This window comes from Macrobrachium rosenbergii, chromosome 21 (genome assembly GCF_040412425.1).
Source record: "Macrobrachium rosenbergii isolate ZJJX-2024 chromosome 21, ASM4041242v1, whole genome shotgun sequence".
Taxonomy (NCBI): Eukaryota; Metazoa; Arthropoda; class Malacostraca; order Decapoda; family Palaemonidae; genus Macrobrachium; species Macrobrachium rosenbergii.
Genome location: NC_089761.1, coordinates 70,521,729 through 70,544,334, shown reverse-complemented (window position 1 = coordinate 70,544,334; position 22,606 = coordinate 70,521,729). Strand labels below are relative to the sequence as shown.

Here is a 22,606-nt window from a genome sequence, read left to right as displayed (position 1 = left end):
AATGTTTAGTGGTTGTAAATGTAAAGAAGTATAACATCAACGGTTGTATCTACAGGAAATATAAAGATGCAATAACATCTGTATTTGATATGTTGTGTAAGAGGTCTGTGAAATCCGAAGTAGACTTACCCATGTACTTGTTTGATTTAAATGGTTAAATGGGGCGACAATTTTGTTTTTATTAAGAGCTTTTGCAAGCTGGTAAGTGGGAGCTGGGTGGGGACCTGTGATATGATAGAGCTAAGGGGATTGTGTTGTTGGAGGATTTTGATACTTCCATAGATGTATCCTGGGTTAAAATCACCTATGAATTTAGGTATGTGAGTATTATCTTGTGCAGCACTGACAGTACTTATCAGTTTATTAGCATTGTGTTTTAACTGGTTTCTTAGGTCAAGACTAATGTGGGCAAACTTAGATGTATCAGTAAAAATGGTATGAAGTGTCTGTAGATATTTATCTTTTTTTCATATGTATTAAATGCAAAATTTATCTGCTTTGTGTATAAATATATTACTCTTGTTCTGTAGACATAGCTGCTTCTCTCAATTTTGTAAGTGTCCACTGCAATGCTTACTGCTCTCTGCTGTGAAGTGGCCCATGATTTTGGAATTAATGGTTATTTTCTTGTTTTTCTAGGTCATATATGGTGTATTATGCAATACTTATAATTGTGTCTGTTCCTGGAGTTTATCCTATTTAGGTTGGAGATAATAGTTCAATCCAAGATTCACAAAATCTCTCTCATCTGACAAAGGTGATGTTCTTATAATTTTAAGAAACAATCAACTACTTCCTTCGAAAGACTACCACAGAGGTTGTTAAGTTTCTTGGTGGTGACTGCTTTTGTGCTCTTGTAGAATGTGTGAGTAATAGGTTTAATTTTTCTTTTCAATAGTAGTTCTGATGTTGTCAAATGCAAAGAATAATAATAAAAAAAAATATGGATAAAGTATTTCTAACACAGTACATATTCCTGATACAACTCAACATGTGGTCACTTGGGAACCAACAGTGTAAGCCTGAGGTTTGGGGAAATCTGCATCCCTTTTAATAGGTGGAATGGCAGAAAAATGTATGCCTCAAGGTTGTTCTACAGGTACTGGAAAAAGTACTCCATGTTGATTACAGGTCTAGTTATGGAGGAGAAAGCCAGGGAGTTCCTCTTGTGCCGAATGGAAAACAAGTCTATGTCCAGAATCTCCATACCTCAAGCACGTTTCCCATCACACAGGTGCTTAGGGACCACTCCGTCACTATTACCTGTCTTTGATGGTTGAACTCATATACCATTACATCCCAAAAGTTCAGGATGTACCTGGCTATCAGCCACATTCTGTGGGTCACTGCTGTGTGGCACTGCATTGTCAACTGATAAAGGGTAAGAGAGCCCAATCCCCATAGCCTCTTAATGTACGCCACCCCTGTAGTGTTATTACTCATCAACACTACAAGTGGTCCATCACACAATTTTGGAATTCTGTTCCAAGACATTAATGTGCAGACACCTGGTGTTCTAGTCCGCACCCCTACACCACCAGCTCCTTCAGGTGCACACCCCACCCCTTACTGGATGTGTCAGAAAATGGAAGCATCTCTGGGGGGAAGTGCCAAGTGGCAATGGCACCAAGATTCCTGTTACCAAGCTACCAGTTTTAAATTTACCGAAAACCTGAATTCCTTGAGACTCCATGCCAGGGGCAGGGGAAAAGCTGCCCTTATGGACTGGCTTCTCTACGGGTGAGAGGTGACCAAGAACCACGTCACTGCTGAACCTATTGTTGTTGAACTGATGAGAACTTGCGCCAACCTCCATGAGTTTGCCAATATACGAGAATTCACATGATAGACTTGTTGAGGCAATATATATCAGCATACCCAGGTGTTTTACCCTAGGTTTGATAATGACGACCAGTCTATCGTAGAATATTACAACAAAACTTGAGAAGGCAGTCTTTGTCCAGCAGCAACTGCAGAAAAGAACCTGTCAGGACTACCTGAATGCCAGGATACATCAAAGAAATGCATCCCATACAAAGGGTTTAAGCTGACACTAACATGAACCTCTCATTAATATGTGGGGGCAGTCAAAAGCCTTGAATGAAAGACATTTCCCCCCAAGAGTAAAGTGGAAGTACTAACTTCCAAGGGGACCAATGGATGTGCATTTGAAAATATCCATCCTCGAAGTCTACCAAAAGTGTGAAGTCAGTCTTTCTCAACTTGTATTGCGTCATTCTTCAACATCGCATTCAACCTCCTAAAGAGAGTGAGGTTCTTCTACAAGACAGGAACCTATGTGTGGAAATGGACCGGTACAAGAGCAAGGGGTGTTGGGGATGCGAAGGAGAGAAGTAGATACCCTTCCCATATCCATCTACTAACCAGGTCTCCATTATGTCTGCCAAATGCTCAATGGCTCGAGAGGCACCCCCTTGCTAACAACAGCTGGTGGGGGAAAACACCATCGTAGTGTCCTCCACCCTTCTTCCTTTTCTGCCCTTCTTAAAAATGGATTAGTTGAAAAACCAAGATGAGACCCCCACTAGTACTGTACAGACAAAATAAGTCTGGGATTCTTGATGGGAGCAAAGAAATCTGGGATTTCCTCTGCCCTGAGGAGGAAGGGCCACCTGAACCCAAAGGTTCAACTGCAGTGCCTCTGTGGGTCTGGGAGCTTTGTAAGGCACTGCATGGCAGAGAAAAATGCTGTTACTCAACAACAACCCCACCCCCTCTGCTGCAGCCTCTACCTCGCTCCATGAAAGAACATAGTGGAACCCAGAACCGTTCCATTCCTCAGTGCCCACACCAACTTGGCACTATTGTGTCTCTGGACTGAAACAATGCTACATCCCCTATCAAACCAAGTGGGCTAGGTCAGCAAAAATCCTACCTCCAGACAAGATTAATCCCTAGAATGTTATACTATCTCCTTCTGGGGTATTCTACCCAGTGGATGGTATCACAGTCGCTATATCAAAAGGACCAAGGGTTCCGCCAAAAAACCAACTGCAGCACTAACATGGAAGTTGCTTCCCCTTTGGGTGAGAGAGAGAGGGACTCCCTTCGCTCAGAGGTGGTCTAACGAGAGATGAAGGAAAATAAGAGAGAGCCAAGAACACCAGCAGTATTGGTATGGCACTGTCCAAGGGAATGTACTATTCCTCCAATGAATCAGGGGTGGAGGAAGTAACTTAATAGGGTGGTTAGACCTTCATGAATTCCCATGTCCAGAAACTAGCGAATTCACCTGGTTCAATACACAGCTAGCAAGTTGCGACCATGGCGGAAGCAACTGCATGCTATAACAAGGCACCTTCCTTGAGGACATCCCGCTCATGCATGAGCATGATGATTCCTAGGAAACACCCCTACACCTTGGTAATCTGAATCCTGGGGTACAAGACTCTTTGGTCCCTTCAGGTGCTGAGCTTCCTGAAATGCTCCCCCTGCAAGGGAGGGAGGTCAGTAGAAACCTCCCTGGGATCATCGAGCCACTTGGGTGTACAACCCATCCAGTCCTGAGGCTGATCCAGGGATGTATACCCCTTTGGGAAAAGGCTCAAAAGAGTGCAAACACTCCTGATCCTATCCCCTGTGCCTATCCAACCTTTGCTTCTCAGAAACATTCAAAGAAGCACAGTAAACCGCCCGTATTGGCAGGGGTAGCTAAAATCAGCGAATACTTAAAACCCCTCTAAAAACACTTTGAACTGCCTATTTTGATAGTTTAAATACAAAAAACTCTAAAAAATGCTAATACCTGAGTATTTTAATAGTTTTATCACAGAAAAAGCATTTAGTCATGAAAATGATATGAAAATACAGTAATTAGTGAATATTTCTCAGTGAAAAATACTGCGAATGGGCGAATTTTCCATGAATAGTGAGACTGCGAATACAGGGGTTTACTGTAGATGCAGTTGGCAAATGGGCCCTGGCACCCTTGCCCAGCCTGGTACAGACAGAACCTCTATCGGGTGAGTGAGGCCATCGGTTGTAGTCAAAACATGGAATGGAAGGAGAGATGGGGGACCTCCTCTTGCTGACCCGGGTGATGGTGCTGCATGAGCCGTCAAAATCCTGGGACCCTGGAGGGAAAAGAGCAACTGAATGCTCAATTCCCTTGCTCACGCTGACCCCTGCTGACAATATGCAAGGCACAATGGCTAGCCTGACTAGACTAGCTAGCTAGCTGGTACTGGTATGCCTGGGTCCTAGGGGATCCCTGGATTAATGTGACGGTTGCACCAGGTGCAACAGTGCGCAAGGAACCGACAGCATGAGCCCCTTCAATCTTTCTGGAAAAAAAAGACCAAATGCTAGAAGCCTAGCCAGACTTCTCACAGGAAGGGCCAGCCAAAGCTGCCTTCTTCTTCCTCCACTTGGAAGTTCTGGAGAAGGAAGGGGAGGAGGGGTTGAAAAGTTCACTGATACCTGTTGCCACTGGGAAACCTATCTGTAGGTCAGGTACGCCAATAGTAAATAAGCCACACAAATGGGCCACATGAGCCCCTTCCTATGCAACCCATGAGTTGTCTGGAGAAGAGACAAACTACTCCCATCAATGTGGTCATCTGAACAGGGATAGAAGGAGAACCACCAGCTTGCTGCCCCCCAAAACCTGATTCACAACTGAATACACAGGAAAAAAAAGAGCTGTGTAAACAGGTTACACCATACCCTCTCAGCAACATTGATGAGTTGCAGTGTCCCCCTTTTACCCTGATGTACTGCCCCGAATAAACAGAGAACACCACTATCCTATTGCCACCTGTAAACCCAACCCACAGGAAGTAAATGAGCCATGTGAATGGGCCAAGCAACCTCCTCTCTGTGCAACCCTGATGAGTCATGGTGATAGGAGTTGCAGTACTCTTGTTACCCTGGCTGCTCAGACCTTGATAAGCAGAGACAGCTACTAGCATGTTGCCATCAATAAACCCAATCCATCAACCAGGTAACAGGAAGTCATGCAACGGGTCACACAACTTTTTCTCTGTGTGACTCTGAAGTTGCAGTGAGAAAGAAGGCTTGACTTGATGCAAGCTCGAAAGCACACAGAGAGTCAAGATGGAGCAGAACTCAAGTCGAAGCTGATGGCACTCAGTGCCAACCATACCCAGGAAAAATAAATTGCTGTTGGTGACCCAAGCTTCCCACCCTCCCATGCAGGGGAAAGTCCACTGAAAGAGGCCTAGTAGGCTTCAAATGCAGGATTAGACTTCCCCATTCAAAACAGCATGGAGATAAGAGTTGGGTCAAGATGAAGAAGACAACAAAGAAGAAGGTGAAAGAGGATATGGAAATGTTGCTGGGGCCCCTTACCCTTTCTCCAATGTCAATACACACCTCTTCTGCAGAACTGGTCAAGCCAAGAATCAAATAACTAACTCTCACTAATCAGAGGAATACAGCTATAACGACCTACTGTACTTCCTCCAACCAGATAAAAAAAGGAATGCTGTAAGAGAAGGACTACCTAGGTTATCTTAGGCAAGCCAAACTTTTGCAGTCCTTCCATAGTGACTAAGTCTCAACTAACCTGAAAAGTAATTATATTAATAAATAAAATGGGGATTGACACAGCTGCTAATGAACACCCAGAAGCTGCTATATTCCTGACAAAATCCAGATAATGAATCCTAGCATGGAAAACTTTGTGTATTCCTTGCAAGCAAGTTTGATGGATGGGTTTGAATTATAATCATACAAACAGTGTCACAAACCAAAAGAAAAGGGAATAATCAAGTTTATTCATCAAAATGAAAAAAAGTTAGAGTGGCAAAGTTGAACAGAGAGTTCCGAATTACATCTGAACTCGATGGCAGCTTATCAGTAAGTTTGAATGGCTATTTCCAGTGCACACTGGAAGTTAAATCCTATGCAAGTAAGGAACAAAGGTTTGCATTTGTGCAGAAACAATTACATGATCCTACAGTGATCACAAGCTTCAAATCAAAGGAAAATGTTATAAAATATATTATCTACATTTCAGACTCAAGAATACTAAGAAACCTCCACTTCGTAAAATAGTGCGTAGTAGATAGGCTCTGAAAATACAACATTCACTAACAAAATGCAGGTGAAATAAGTTACACAGACATCAAGTAATACCTGTACAACAGCTTCTGTGTAAAATGTTCTTGGTCAACCTATTTCAGCAAGATGACATGAGCCAATTTGACTTGAATACCTCACTGAAGGACAATCATGTAGTGATCGAATCATTCTCCCATACATTAGCAAAAATGAGACCCTTTGGTGACATATCATCTTGGAAAACAACTCCTTATACAAATCCAAGGTCTTCTTATTAATAAAAATACACCCAACACTTATTTTTCCAAATCATCTCTATCTTGAATAATTTTCAACATTAAAAGGTAAATCAATGGGGAATCAATGCCAAATCATGTCTGTTTCTAGCACCTTTCATTTCTCTAACCTCAATATAGTTGTAGATCTCATTTATATATTCTATGACAAAAATTGCTTTATAAATGTTACTGAACAAATACTTAACCTTTATTACAAGAAGGCTCAGTATCTGAAGTGACAGAACTATATGCCTAATGATGACAGTGAATATAATTTACCCTAAAATAAAGTAAAAATTTAAAAAACCCGGATCACTTCAATATGTACAGCAACAATACTAATACCAAGATGTGTGCCATACAGTTAGTACAAATGGGTAGGAAATTAAAAATAGGCACTTGATTTCTCACAGGAGTACACAACTCCACAGATCAATCTTCCCCTAACTTTGGTTATGCCAAGCACTCAAAGTTTTTCAAGTTAGATGGCCTGCTACTGTGTCTAACTTGATCCACACAAGTCATATTCATGGCAGTTCATCACCATGTAGGATAATGCAGAACAAGAAAAAAAACATAATTACCTGACTAACCTTTCTTCCTCTCCAGTAAAACCCAAAGAGCAAAGAAAATGATTAGATATCTACTGACGGTTTTTTATACTCTCAGGAATTTATGGGGAACTAGGAAGAAAATCATTTAAGTTTACCAACATACACTGTGGACTCCAATCCTAAATTCTGGGTAACCCAACAAGAAACATGATAAATTCTCTAACCATTAATGCTACATAAAAATAAAATGCACTCACAATTTATTCATCCTTCTAAGAGCAGCTCGATCCTCTTCATCGTAATAGGGTTTTTTAGGTGATCGCTTGCGCATCTTGATATCTCTCTGATAACTGTCTGGTTTAATTCGCTTTTGAGAGGACACTCGGGAATGCCTGAGAAAATTTTGAAAAGCTTATCAAACAAAAGAATGCAACACTGAGGAAAGCATGTTAAATAAAATAAAACAAGCTAAAGTTACACAGAGCATACTGCACAATAATACAAATGCAACAAACACCTGAACTTCCATGGAGGGCAGAATCTAAACTTATCAATACAGTATGAGTATATTAGGTTGGAAAGTTCGTTAAAATGACATTTATTAATCAATTTGTATTTTTTATAGCTAACAAACCTGTGCTCTTAACTTATGGATAATTCTTCTGGTGCCAGCAGGAAACTGGTAAAAATAACTAACAAGGAATTGGTGGCAACGAGGTAGGCCGATAGGCCTAGGTGGCAACTGTCAATTTCCTTTGCGCATGTAGCGAAGGAAATGATGCCTCAGTTTCTTCCATCCCAGGAAACTTGATTGAGGGGTGGTTAGAAGTGGGCCATATAAGTTAAGACCACAGGTTTGTTAGCTATGAAAAATACAAATTAATAAATTTGTCATTTGTTCACATGTGGAACAAACCTGGGTCTTAACTTACAGATAGACTCAGTTTTGGAGCGGGGGAAAGAAAGTCTGGAACCAACTGGAGGTTCAGCACACCTGGTAACTCTTCCTGGCTTATAGAAGCCTATGGAAGAGAACCAAAGCCTCTGACATAATAAATAAGTGATTATTTATCAATCAGACTTCTGGGAATCCGTACAATGTGATGAGACAATGTAGGAGGAAGTTAAAGAACTATTTCTGTAGATAACAAACCTTCATGGCCACAAATAGTTTGCTATCAATCCTCTCTCCCCTTCCTATAGAGAGGAGGGACTTGCTTTTGCCAAAGTTTTATATTCGTGTAGGAAAAAGCAAAACTTAACAAAAAAGGCCGTAGTATCGCCTGTAGCAGACCTGATCCAGCACATGATGGAATGATTTCTTCGCCCACTGGGCAAAGAAAAGAAGGGAAACTGAAAGAGACCAGCCATCCCATTCATTCTCAGTTTCTTAGATAAGATACAAACTGTCCTACTAGGGGCACCAGATGAGTTAAACAACCTGTTGAGCAGCCACCACCAGACCCAAGGAAAAAGTGTCCAAGGACCTGTGGGCAACATCCTGCAAATAGAAGGAAGTGAAGGTGGTTTGACAAAGCCATGTGCCAGCCTTCAAAATCCTTTGAACAGACAAGTTCTTTTTAAAAGCTAAAGAAGGGCCTAGCCCCTTAACATCATGTGCTCTTGCCCACACTGAGTTAGGATTGGAGCATGAAGTCGAACCATAGGCTTGTCTGATAGTCTCACGCAGCCAAAAGGAGATTGTATTCTTGGACACATCTTTCTTGTTCTGGCCAGTGGTAAGGAAAGGTCTTCTGCATCCCGGTCGGAGATGGTGAGTCCTTTTCAGGTAGCAGTGTAGTGCTCTGACAGGGCAAAGGAGTAATTCGTCCAGATCGCTATCAACTAAGTCATTAAGAGTTGGAATTGAGAAAGAATCAAATCTGTCATCATGACAGGAAGGGTTTTGGGACTTACACAAATTCTGGGACAAATTCAAAGGCTACGGACATCCAATGCTCTTATGTTTGACATCATAGGATAGGCAAAGAGTATAGGCCATGGAGTATGGGCCATGGAGTTCACCAACTCGCTTTGAGGACCTTACCTTACAGACCTTACAGTTCGTTCGGGTTGCCCCAGGTCCCTCAGTGTGAGGCACCTTTGATGTCTACCAGAGAATTGCTAATGCATCTTCCAGTATATTTTGCATCTTCCTATCTTGGATGGTCTGGGATGCAGCTTGGATATTTGTTGAGCTTATTCTTAAACACATCTACACTCACTCCTGATATGTTCCTCAGATGAGCTGGTAATGCACTGAACAGACGCTGCATTATTGATGCTGGCGCGTAGTGGATTAATGCCCTGTGTGCTTTCCTTAGTTTCCTGGTTTAGTTTTGGGCACTATTAATCTACCTCTGCTTGCTCTCTGATATTTTTAGCTCCATGATGTTTTCGGTAACTCCTTCTATCTGTTTCCATGCCTGTATTATCATGTAGCATTCTCTTCTCCTTTCAAGACTATATAATTTTAAGAATTGCAGTCTTTCCCAGTAGTCAAGGTTCTTAACTTTTTCTATTCTAGCTGTAAAGGACTTTTGTACACTCTCTATTTGTGCAATATCCTTTTGGTAGTGTGGGTACCATATCATATTGCAATATTCAAGTGGACTACGTACAGTACATACGTTTTATAAAGCATAATCATGTGTTCGGCTTTTTTTTGTTTTGAAGTGCCGGAACAACATTCCCATTTCTGCTTTGCATTCTGCCAACAATATTGCTATTTGATCATTGCATAACATATTCCTACTCAACATCACACCAAGGTCTTTAACTGCTTCCTTATTTGTGACTGTCTCGTTACTGTATTAGGTCCCCTATATGCATATAGCATTCCTTCTTTATCACCATAATTTACTGATTCAAATTTATCAGAGTTAAATACCATCCTATTTACCTCTGCCCATTCATATATTTTTTTTAGGTCTCTCTGTAGCAAATTCCTATCTTCATCCTAAGTAATTTCTCTACTTATTCTTGTGTCATCGGCAAAACTTCTCACTACCCCATCCTTAACATTACTGTCTATGTCTGCAATCATAATAACAAACAGCAATGCAGCTAACACCGTACCTTGTAGCACACCGGATATTACCTTAGCTTCATTGGATTTCTCATCGTTTGCAATCACTATCTGTTTTCTGTTTTGCAAAGTTTTTATTCATCTTCCTACTTTGCCACAATATTATGTTTTCCAATTTTTTTTCGCTAATATATTATGGTCTACCTTGTCAGAAGCTTTTGCAAAGTCTAGGTAAACCACATCTGTATCTTTTTCGTTCATATTTTTATATATGTTTTCATGGTGGACTAACAGTTGGGTTTGTGTACTTTTTCCGGGTACAAAGCCATGTTGTCCTATATTATATTTTTCTTCATTACCCTTTCATACAATTTCATATGTGATGTTAGACTCACAGGCCTATAATTACTTGCCTCTAGTCTTGATCCACTTTTGAAAATAGGGGTAATATATGCTAATTTATGTTCATCATAAACCTTGCCCATATCTACACTTTGTCTTAATAATACTGCGAGTGGCTTTGCGATAGAATGAACTACTTTCTTTAGCAAAATGGCAGGGACGCCGTCTGGTTCTGTTGTTGATCCATTTTTAATTTCATTAATAGCCTGCACAATATCGGCTTCATTAATATCTATGTCCGATAAATATTCACTATTTTCATCTCTTATTTCTGTATCATTATCTTTATTATCAATTCTGGGTGTAAATTCTCTCTTATATCTTTCTGCTAATATGTTGCATATTTCCTTTTTTTCATCGTTAATCACCCTTCAATTCTTAGAGGGCCTATTTCTACTCTTCTTTTATTCATCTTTTTTTGCATATGAGTAAAATATTTTTGGTTTTGTTTTTTTGATATTTTCTTATTTTGTAGGGTCTTTTCTTCTAAGTCCCATTTTTCATTTTCTTTTGATTGTATAACCTTTTGTTCTGCATTTTCTATCTTACATTTTAGTTCCATCACTTTCCATGCATTCTTTTCTTTTGTAAGACCTTTTTTCCACATTCTGATTTTCTGGAACAAGATCCTTCTGTCTCTTGGTATGCATGACTAATGTTTACTTTTCTTCTTTGGTATATATTTATCCACTATTTTCTCTAATATTTTATATAATATACCTGTATTTACCTGTACTGTATATTATCACTTACGAATATGTTTTCCCAGTCTTTGTTTAATTCTTCATTTATTTCTGACCACTTTATATTTTTACTATAGAAATTGTACTTTCCATATCCTTCCCACTTTTTCATCTCTTGCTTATCTCTGTTTTCACTTGCTTTGGAGTGGACTGTTAATTCTTTGACATTATGGTCTGAAATACTCGTATTATACACTATTATTTCTTTAACATAATTCACCTCATTCACAAATACTAGGTCAAAAATATTATCCTCTCTTGTTGGCAGGTGATTCATTTGCTGAATGTTATGTTCTAGTAGCATATCTAATAGCTTTTCAAATTTTCAAATTACCTCTTATCTTCTGCGCTACTATTACTCTCTTTTTTACATGTACATAAATACAACCACAATCTCCTATTTGTTCTTTCCAATCTACGAAAGGAAAGTTAAAGTCTCCGGATAGGAGTATAGTCCAGTCTTTGTGATTTCTACGTATATCATCCAATTTTCTATTATTATGTCAAACTCTTTAGTATTAGGGGTCTGTATATTACGATGTTCACTAATTTTTCAGATTCAAATTCTACCGCTATTAATTCACATTCTGTGTTACTATATTTCTCACAGATTTTTCCTTGATTTACGTCTCTCCCATATATCGTGGTTCCCCCTTGATTCCTATTTTTTCTATCTGATCTATAAGTTTGGAAACCCTTTATCTGATCATCATTACCAGTCTCTTGGGAATACCAGGTTTCACTTATTTTCATTATATCTATTTTTTCAGTTTGGGTTAGTTCTAAGAACTCTATTTTTCTTTTTGAGTTTCTCAAAACTAAACCCTGCGCATTCATCACTATGGTGGTTTGCGTGTTATCTCCATTATCTAATTTGGGTAATAATAAGGATTTTCCCATAGTCTCTTTCCTGTTCTGATATGCTGTTCTCTTCTTTATTTCCAGAAATTTGGACATTAAAAAATCTTTTTTTCTCCCAAAATATTTGATCTTCCATCTTCATATTTACAGGCAGTCCCCGGTTAATGGCAGGCTTGGTTAACGGCGATCCAGTTTTACGGCACTTGTCTAGCGACGAAAATCTGCAATTTTTGGCGCCGAAAATTGCTGATTTCCGCTCATCGGCGCCGATAATTGGGTATTGGTGCTGATACATACCTAACAGAGGCACCGATAACTGAAAATCAGCCCCGAAAATTGCCGATTTTTGGTTAGCAGTGATTTTCAGTTATCATCACACCCTCAGAACGGAACCCTCGCCTATAACTGGGGACTGCCTGTATTCATTTTGTGTTTGTATCTGCATTTATCTCCGTATCTGCACCATCCCCTGGCATCGTAGATACATTGCTTGTTCTTTGCACTGTATCTAGGTGCTGATGCCTCATATCGCGATGCTGACATTTCATAACGTGGTGTTGGCTTGCTTTTTTTCCTTCATCTCATGTTCTTTGTTCTTTTCTTTATTTGCTTATTTTTTCTTTGATTTTTAATACATATTTGATTTTGATTTTTGTTCTTCATGGCTACAGGATGTATATATCTACATTTTTTGTTGAACCTACATCCTTTTCCTTCTTTCAAGTTTTTGAATATTTTTGGATGTAGATTGCTGCATTCATCCTCATAGCTGTCTAGATATGCACATTTGCCATAAATCTCATAATTGTGACATATCTTGGGATGCTTGCAGTAACATCTTTCACCGAATCTGCAATTCCCTCTTTTCAAAAGGGTGCATACTGTGTCTTTCTTTTTTTTTTTTTTTGGCTCTTTCCCATTAGTATGAAGATCCGGGTAAAACCTCTTTGGGATTTTATTTTGGGTTATCATGTCATAATTTATTTCCTCGTATGTATGCTGCCGTATTGCCTCATATGTAGAATCTATGAGTTTCTCTGCATCCATACTCTTATCCTGTTCTTTGTTTTCATTATTTGTTTCTATTTCTTTAATCTTATTTTCTTCTTTTCCATTTTTCTGTTCTTCACCCTCTACTATTTGCATCTTAAGTCTTGATTTAATAACATTGTCTATCCATACTAGACATGCTGAGCAAAATACTTTTGTGTCCTTATTTTTATTTTACTGGACTTCTGCACATGTAGGATGAGTAGGTACGTGGCATGCATAGCAATTCCTGATCAGGTTTTGTGGATTTACAATGCTATACCACACATTACATAGATTACATGTTTTAGGCATTTGTTTTCCTATTGCATCAATCAGTATATTCACTATATTAATTTTCTTTATTGGAATGTGTTGATTGATGTAAATCTTCTTTATAAGTCTCTAAATCACTTGAAATTTCTTTGGTACTCCTTCACTTATTTTCAGTATGTTTTCTGCAGACTTGCTCCAGTTTGAAGGATCATATCCTTTCAATATGTCTGTGAATATTTTTGCATCTTTTTGGTTGGAGCTGTTGCTGATCTCAACGATAAGAAACCCTAGCTCTCTACTTGCCAAATCATCATATTGGTAATCTGCAAGGCAAGCAAGGTTACTCCATTTCTTACCATTGTTGTTGCTAGACACTTCCATGATGTTCAATTTTTAATAATTCACTCGAAAAAACAACTTGGTCGACGCTTTATTGTGCTAGTCTGACATTATTCTAATCATTGACAGTTCACGAACACTTCTAGCTATAGTTCATTCGCTAATTGTATGTTATATGCGTGATATTGGGTTGATTACTCAGACCAAGAACGAATACATCTCACCAAGAGAATGTCACATGAAAGTGAGGGCAGGAAAACCGTCTTGAAGTCAAGTTCCTATCTGACGCACAGCTAACGGAGGCTCAAATGGGGCAAGGGTGAGGCTGCCCAGTACCAAAGTCAGGTCCCAACTGGGTGGTCTAAGCTCTTTTGGAGAACATGACTGTTCAAAGGTCTTGAGAAGTACTGAGATCTCCCACGAAGAAGAAAGATAAACATCCCTCATTTGTAAAACTGCGCTCAAGGCAGCTCTGTAGCCCTTGATGGAAGACATGGAAAGTAGTTTTTCTCTGTGGAGAAAAACAAGGATATCTGCTACTTGCTGAACAAAAGCTCCAACTGGAGAGAGGCCCTGTTGAGGAAGATCTTCTAAGATAGCCAGACATCTCTGATGCTGCTCTGCAAGAAAAGCCTCTCGGTCAGAGTAGATACTGGATAGTCTCCAGCCGTGAAGAGACAGGGACTCTACTGGTGGCGGAATCTCTGGAAGTGGGGTTGACACAGAAGGTTATGCCATGGAGGAATCTCTTTCAGAGCTTCTGACAGCTGGGTTAGGAGATCTGGGTCATTCTGAGGTCTGAGAGGCCATTACCCTCTTCAGAACTTGACGCATTAGGCACAATGGAGGGAAGACATAGACCTCCAGATTGCCCCAGGGGTGTTGCAGGGCATCCTCCACCACTGCAAACAGATCTGGAACCATGAAACAGATGATCTCAAGTTTTCTGTTGAACCTTGTTGTGAACAGGTCTATTGAGGGTCTTCTCCACTGATGAAAGAGCCTGTTTGCAATGTCCTGGTGCAGAGACCACTCTGTCCTTATGACCTGACTCCAATGACTCAGACTGTTGCCACTACATTCCTCCTGCCTGGGATATACCTGGCAGAGACCTACTGAATAATCTATCACCCATTGATGAATGAGCACCGTCAGGGAGTGTAGTTGGCGTGATAACATCAATGACACCTCAACTTAACAAACATCAATTTACCAGATTTTGTTACTTATCAGATGCATCTGAATTTAGTAAAATATAAAACATTTTGCACTTAACAGAATCATCTGGTAAGTATGCTAGATTTATTGGATACTTAAACAACCACAACCAATGTCTGTTGAAATGAAATAATGCAGTAAGCACACACGGTTTATCACATGGTGAGCATATCTGTTGTTTGGCATATTTTAAGCCTTGTAAAGATACTGTGCTTTGCATCATGATCTTTTGTATTTTTGCTTTTGCAACCAAAGTATGTGTGCTTATTTTTCTCTTTGCTAAAAATTCCAGCCATTGTGTACAATAGTTACATAATTAACTTATGCATTATCTATTAAAATTTGGTATTTTGTTTGACAAGTAATGTATTTAATGCACTGTTATTTAGATTTTGTTGTCTTCATGGTAAGATGACACAAAATTACTCTATATTAATATTTTGGGATTTTATTACCATTTAATTTATAGTTGTGCTATAAGTAATTAATTTCTAAGTCTCTGAATATGTGTATATCTATGCCTACATATGCATTGTTACACAACTACTGTACACAATTAGTTTGCCCTCCAACCTCTTCTCTCTCTGGTACAGTATTTTAATTGATATTCATTTAATGCAGTACAGTGTTGCACTTAATAAAGTAATGAAGTGTGTCTTAACATATTTTTTAGTCAGTGTATATGTCTGTATTTGTACATGCATGCACTATGTTAAGGTAAGCTATGCACTTATTTTCCATTTGCTTGCCTTTCTCTCTCTCTCTCAAAAAAAAAAAGCAACATAGAATGTGGGGTAACATATATATATATTAAAAAAACACAGTTTTTGACATAGGAAAACCTTATTTTTGGTAGCCACTGAGTCCTCAAAGGAGTTACACTCTCATGGTCGCCCCAGGGTTCCATAAGACAGACCAGCCAATTACAAAGAATTCTCTTTTGGTAGTTGGTCTCGGCCAGAATAGTGCTTGTTGGCACAGTGATAGAATATACAGGAATCAAGTCAGGAGGGCTCTGTCTCCTATCCTACAATGATTACCTAGGCTCTATGTCATACTTGCACAGATGTGACAAGTCAACGCCATCTTCATTACAAGCCAGGTCTGAGCAAGATAAATGTTCACCCCAGTCCCATGCCTTTTCATCAGGGAAAGTGGGTAGGTTTGAGGACTCACAGCAGCTACCAAAAATAGGTTTTCCTGTCAAAATCTGTTTTTTGACAACACAGCGCTGTTTGTCCTCAAAGAAGCTTACAAAAGAAATTGACAGGTGACAAAATGGCTTAGTTTCATATAAACAAATCCCAACAACCCAGATTAAATTTTGGTCTGAGGTATTGTCATGGGTTATTAACCATTTTCTTTATTCCAGATACCCATAGGGTTTGGCAATGAAGAACGGAACAATACATGACCCAATATGTATCATTCTTGTGGTTAGAAGGTGGCTCACCAAATTACGTTGGGTCTCACTGCGGGATTATTGCACCTTCCCAAGCAATATCTCAGCATGACCACCACTCTCATGGCAATAGTGTTTCAGGAATTTTTTATTCAAGGTAAAGCCACAGGATATTAACAGTTTCTTTATTCTGGATAGCCATTCAGGTCTGGCACTAAAGAACAGGAGAAACACGAATCTATAAATCTATTTATCCATTGTCGTTCTATAGTTACTTACCTACCTAATTATGTTGGGTCTGGCTGCAGGACTATTGAGCCTTCACAATTTCAACAATACTGTCTATAATAACCAATCTGAACACTCAAAGACTTCTTCAAAAGTTAAGTATAGTTTAGTTTTACCAGACCACTGAGCTGATTAACAGCTCTCCTAGGGCTGGCCCGAAGGATTAGACTTATTTTACATGACTAAGAACCAACTGGTTACTGAGCAACGGGACCTACAGCTTATTGTGGAATCCGAACCACATTATAGCGAGAAATGAATTTCTATCACCAGAAATAAATTCCTCTAACTCTTCATCAGCCGGCCGGGGGAATTGAACTCTGGCCCATCGAGTGACAGTCCGAAGCTCAACCGACTCAGCCAAAGATGGGCTAAAAAATGAAACATTTCCAAAGAAAGTTAATGATGTATTCACCTTTTGGATATCATGTGACTTAGGAAAGGTGTGAGGGTCTGCCTTTTAATGAGGGCCACTAAAATAATTCTCAGACATTTAGTGTATGAAAAATAGGACCATCTGTTCGCCATGACATCTAGGTGTACCTTAAGTGCCTGAACCAGGCATAACATTTTACATGAAATACTGAGTTTCTTTATCAGAAGAGGGATTTTCCCTTTAAAACGGTCCTCATTCTTAGCCAGGAATGATAGGCCAGGAGACAACAGCAAATGATAACTAGACGTATGGGTGGTGGAATGTTGTCTTTTCCCAAGAGAGCCCCGTACGGTAATCTGAGCTCCCGATGGCAAAGCAGTCGAGAAGACGGCCTTTTGCAGCACATGAACTGAGCGGATGACAGGAGTCTAAAGAATCTTATACAGGGACCAGGTAATGGGAAACCTTACAGGAGCTACCTTTGCAGCGTAAAAGACTGGAGAACGGAATTATCAATTTCTATATTAGAATCAATTCCAAACCATAAGGCAAGGGTTCTGCCAATACTGCCTTGTATGTCCTGATCGTTGAAATAGCAAGGCACTTGACTTCAAAAGATAATAAAATGTAGAACTGTTTTACCAGATTTCAACTGGGCTCTCAGTGTGGGGGTAATCTAACCACATTTCCCATATGGACTGGTATGTTGGATGGATGAAGTCCACAGTTGGCACTAGGTAGCTAGCAATGTTAGGCAAATAATTTTCACAGTACACTAGATTTAAAATTTCACATGAAGGTCATGGCTCAGAGAGGAGGATGGGCAGATGAATTCCCTCTTCCTGTCTGGGATAGAACAACAGACAGCAATATAATCTATTCTTTTGCCTACTGCGGAAGAAATAAGGAACCAATTACCATTTGGCTAATTCAGGGCTACTAGGCAAGCAGTTCCATTGAGAGCTAGTAGATTGTTTAAAGTTTTCGAAATCTGGGACAATGAAGGAAAAAGGTATATCGTCCTCCAATTGTTCCAGTCTTGTACAAATGCATATCTTGTTATTGCCTGAATGTCCAGGTTCAGAGACACATATACTGGAAGTTGATGATCCTTGCATATGGCAAGCTTCCGAAATGTGGAAGCATGTTACCAATTACAGTACTGACTTGCAAGGAGCTCAGCATGAGCCTAACCTCTTTATAGAAGCCATTGCAGTCATATTGTCTAGGACCAACAAAATGTGAGTCCCTTTTCGAGGTTTCAATTTTCTGAGATGAAAAGACAGCCAATAGCCCCAGGAAGCTGGTAAAACTCTCACCCCAAGCAGGTGGCCATCTTCCCCCAAACTGACAATCCTCCCAATGGCCTTCCTAACCTGTCAAGGAGGCATCCATACGAACAGTGGAGGCCGGTCAGCCTGTTTGCCAGAGACCCCTTCCAGGTCCACAGACAGTCTTCCCAATCTTAGACAAAGCCGATTACAAAGCCTTTTCCTATCATGTGAGAGCCAGACTGTTAAATCCTACAGTCACAATCTCAGTATTAGATCTATCATGGACCCAAACTGTAAAAGGCCCAAACTTCTTTCCAACTGTTATCTGTAAGAGCTGGGCTGCGCAAGAAATCTTCTGAGTCCTTCCTTATTCTGGTTTGAGTGCTTTGGGAAGAGACGGCTGGCTGCAAAGAGTAGCCCAACAAAGTCCCAGCCACAGAAAAGTCTGCTGGATGTAAGGTGGGACTTCTTCCTATTAAGAAACCCTTTTGACTGGAGTCTGTCAACAACCACTCTCAGGTTTTGTCAGCACTCTTCTCTGGTGTTCCCCAGATTAGCCAATCATCTAGGTAGGCCACCAGTTAAAATCCTTCACTCCTGAGCTCCCATAAAATAGGTACAGTATATATAAAAATTTATGCAAACATGTTATGCTGTACAAGACAATCCCAACCATGCAAGTTCTATGGGGCTCAACCTCTTCCTTTTCTTGTAATACACAAGCCAGTTGATTTTTCTTTCCCCTGGTAGAAGTGTCTTGTTTGCTTCAAAAGGGGTGCTGATGCTATGTTGTCCTTCCTTCTGTTGTTGGAAGGGTCCTTTAACAGTTACTGTAGGCTTGTACGGCTCTGATTCACACCAAGCTTTCTTAGGCTAAGGAAGAGAAAACTCTCAAGGGTATTGTCTCCAAGATTCCACCTTTTTTTCAAGAACAGTTTATATATTGTGCAATTCTGTTGTTGGGCTCATTCAGGGAGTTGTGCAACAACACTCTTCAAAAAGGGTCCCAACAGATATTGGAAGAAAGCAATAGGGGGGTTACACTGGGGAGCGAAATGTTGGAGCCCATCAATGCTTCCTTTCAAGCCATAATGCAACCCTCCAGAAAGTCATAGAGTGCTCCCAATAGAATCCACATACGTGTTTTGGCTACTGAGATTTTTCTAGTAGGATCCCAAATTGCTGGGTAACCATGTCCAGTGGGAGCTTTTGGGAGGAAAAATGTTGCTCATTCCTTTGTAGAACTACCAGATACCGGGATGGTGGAGACAAATGGCTTTATTTCTGCCATAAACTCTCATTTCCCAGTCATCACAAAATTCTGAAATTCCATCTTCGCATGACTGTTTCAAAAGTGAAGACACAGAAAGCTGATGCCTCCCAGAGAGGTTACTGGTTCTGTAAATTTGTTGTTGTACTATATTTTCCATTAAACTGGAGAAAGTTGCCTCTATGGCTTTCATTAATATGGTTGCTTCTATTTGGCTTTCACTGCTGTATTATTAGACAAGATAACCATCTCCTTCAGTTGTTTCTGAATTCCTACTGATGGAGGGACAAAGCGCCATTCAGTATTGGGAAGGCCATTCTGTCCCAAAATTCTATATGTTCAACCTCAATCAGTTCTCCTTTCATTAATGAGATATTTTCCATCTCGTGCAAGGCTGCACACTGAGGTGTCTCGCCATGGGTTATCAGTATCATTCTCAGGGACAGATATTGGTGCCCATACTACATTTTGATTTGAGGTTTTATTGTCCGACCTGGTCTCAACTGCTACCAGTTGGAGCTCTGGGAGTGAGCAGGCTGTCTCTTATTATCCACTCTGATTTCAGCGGGGGATCTAGAGAAGTGATTCAACTTCTTTTTGGGCTTGGGTTTTCTATTATCCTGTTCCCATGACCTAGGATTTTTGGTGAGAATCCTATCTCTGCCTGGGCAGACTGTGCAGCCTCTCAATCCTCTAGTTTAAAGGATGAGAAATTTTACATATCATACATGTTTCCATATCCAGGACACCTGAATTCCTCTTAGGAATCATGGATAGCATCTCCATGCTGATGCTCAGTAGCAAGTGAGTCTTCAAAGGAGTTACACTCTTTTGGGGTTATCCTTGATACTGTTCATGATTTCTTCCTGGAATTCTGAAAGTACTGCAGGCAGAATTTCCCCATCAGGGAAGCCAAGGCAGTCATATCACCACTGCCTTGCAGTACAGGCTGACCATCACTAATCCGGCGTCACTGGGACCTGGAGGGTGCCGGATTAGCCATTTTGCCGAATTAGCCATTTATTAGGCTAGAATACACGAAACCCAGCAGCTAAGCACCTCATCTTAGAATTAAAATATCCCATAAATCAGTACAAGTTGGTTAATAAAGAAAAGACAATTATCAAATACAGGTAGTGCTCGAATTACGATATCTCGAGTTTACGTTGGGGTTAGCAATTAATACCGATACGAAAATATTTAGGAAATATTTTTAGATTTCGCGCAGGCGCAGGCAGCGATAGAGACCAACTTACAATAGACCAACTTCTTTTCCTCCATCTCTTTATTCCATCTGCTAGTTAAAAAAGTAAAAGAGAATGATAAAAGTATTGTCAGTAACATTATACTCTTGCGTAAATGCGTACAGCCATAAACAATCGAACAGGAAACTGTTGTTTTGCTACTAATCGTATCGGATAACAACTGTTTTGCTTGTATTTCAACTATCGTACGGTCAAACAATTACTGTCGTTATGTTACAAATGACATTAAGTACTGTACAATAGGACTGATATATTTTTTACACTATACCCTTATTCGCTTTGGAGAAAAGATTGGCAAGGAAATATACTGCTTCAGTAACTTTAAGCTGCAAGTTGTAGCTGAAGCTGAGAAAACAATGTTCAAGCTGCTAATGACTACAAATTATTGTGCATCGGCAACATGGATGAAACTCGACCATAAATAAAATTGGAGAGAATGTATTTTAAAACTACTGGGCATGAAAGAATAGAAATTACTGCTGTTTTCACGCTGATAAAAGATAAATACGTAAAGCTCGTATTATGATGAAATCAAGAGAAAATAGCGAACGGCATCTAGATTTTTTTTACACAAAACAAACATGCCCCAAAACGGCCAGCCGCGATTCCCGCGAACGTCATATATTAACGAAAAAAATAGCTATATTAATTTCACAACGAGACGTATTTAAGTTATATTTCGACTTAAAAACACTTCGTATAATGAAAAATATCTTTGTCCCAAATAAATAAAGTATCTATGTTCATTTACGCTTACTAGAAGCAAGAAAAGCGCACTGAACTGAGTTAAATGTGGTGAAATAAACACAGCGTTATCGGTTCCAAAACAAAACATTGATCGCAATTTATAATACAAAAGCAATATGAGAATATATGCAATTAGATACAATGCAGTAGTAAAGCATAACTTTTTAAAAGATCCAAGAAAAAGATGCACATTCGTTATGTTGATGTTTGTATAATGCTGTTAATATGTGAATAGAGTTCAGTATAATGTAGGCTAGCCGTATATATAGCCTATACGATATACCTTAGCGTAGGCCAAAAGACAATAATAAATGTAAAAAATGGAACAGCAAAAGCATGCTTGCATTTACAAACACCTCCAGTTTGTCGATGCAGCACACAGCGCCACCAAATCGAAGCGGCCGGCGAGTAAGTCAGCGCAGCGACCCGGGAAATTTGAAAATTAGTGCGGAAACATTAGAAATAACTCTAGCCGAAATTTGTGCCGGATTACTGATTGTTCCAGACTACTGATTGCCGGATTAGTGATGGTCAACCTGTATAGAAAGTACAGCAAGCTGAATTCCCTATTTGGGAAGCCTGCATGAACTGATGAGCCAAGGCAGGCAGTTGTATCATCACTGCCTGGCAGTATAGAAAGCAAAGCAAGCAGAATTTTCCCATCGGGGAAGCCTGCATGAACTGATTGAGACAATGCAGTTGTATCATCATTGCCCGGCAGTATAAAAAGTACAGCTAGCAGAACTTTCCTATCAGAGAAGTCTGCATGAACTGACTGAGCCAAGCTAGTTGTACCATCACTGCCTGGCAGTACAGAAAGTATAGCAAGCAAATTTTCATATAAGGGAGGTCTGCATGAACTGAGTGTAGAAGTCCAGGATATATCACTGGCCCCTAGAAGGTACAGATACTTCAGATGGGGCAGATGGGGTTGGGTGGACCCTATTAGGGTCCCCTCAATACATGGTTGCAGCATGGGAAAGGCAAGATTCTCATTTGAAGTATCTCTCTCATGTAAAACAGAAGCCTGTTCCTTAGATCTTTTGGATTCAGAATGGAAATTTCAGTGGCTGTATCCACTTCATGTCAGGTATCAGTGACCTCTCTCCCAAGAAGAGATTCTTCGCCTCCATCAGAGGAGGTGAAGTGGGAGTTCCTAGAATCCACTACTTTTGTAAAATTGGCCCAATTGTGGACTCTGCTTGGAGAGG

General features: G+C 39.9%; 1 protein-coding gene across 1 annotated transcript in view; it reads right to left on the bottom strand.

The window, feature by feature from the left end:
• LOC136849552 (general transcription factor 3C polypeptide 1) overlaps positions 1 to 22,606 on the bottom strand; it is a 1,135,756-nt gene that overhangs the window by 553,843 nt on the left and 559,307 nt on the right. The window contains 1 exon segment of the mRNA XM_067122889.1: positions 7,135 to 7,269. Coding sequence (XP_066978990.1) covers positions 7,135 to 7,269 — 135 coding nt within the window.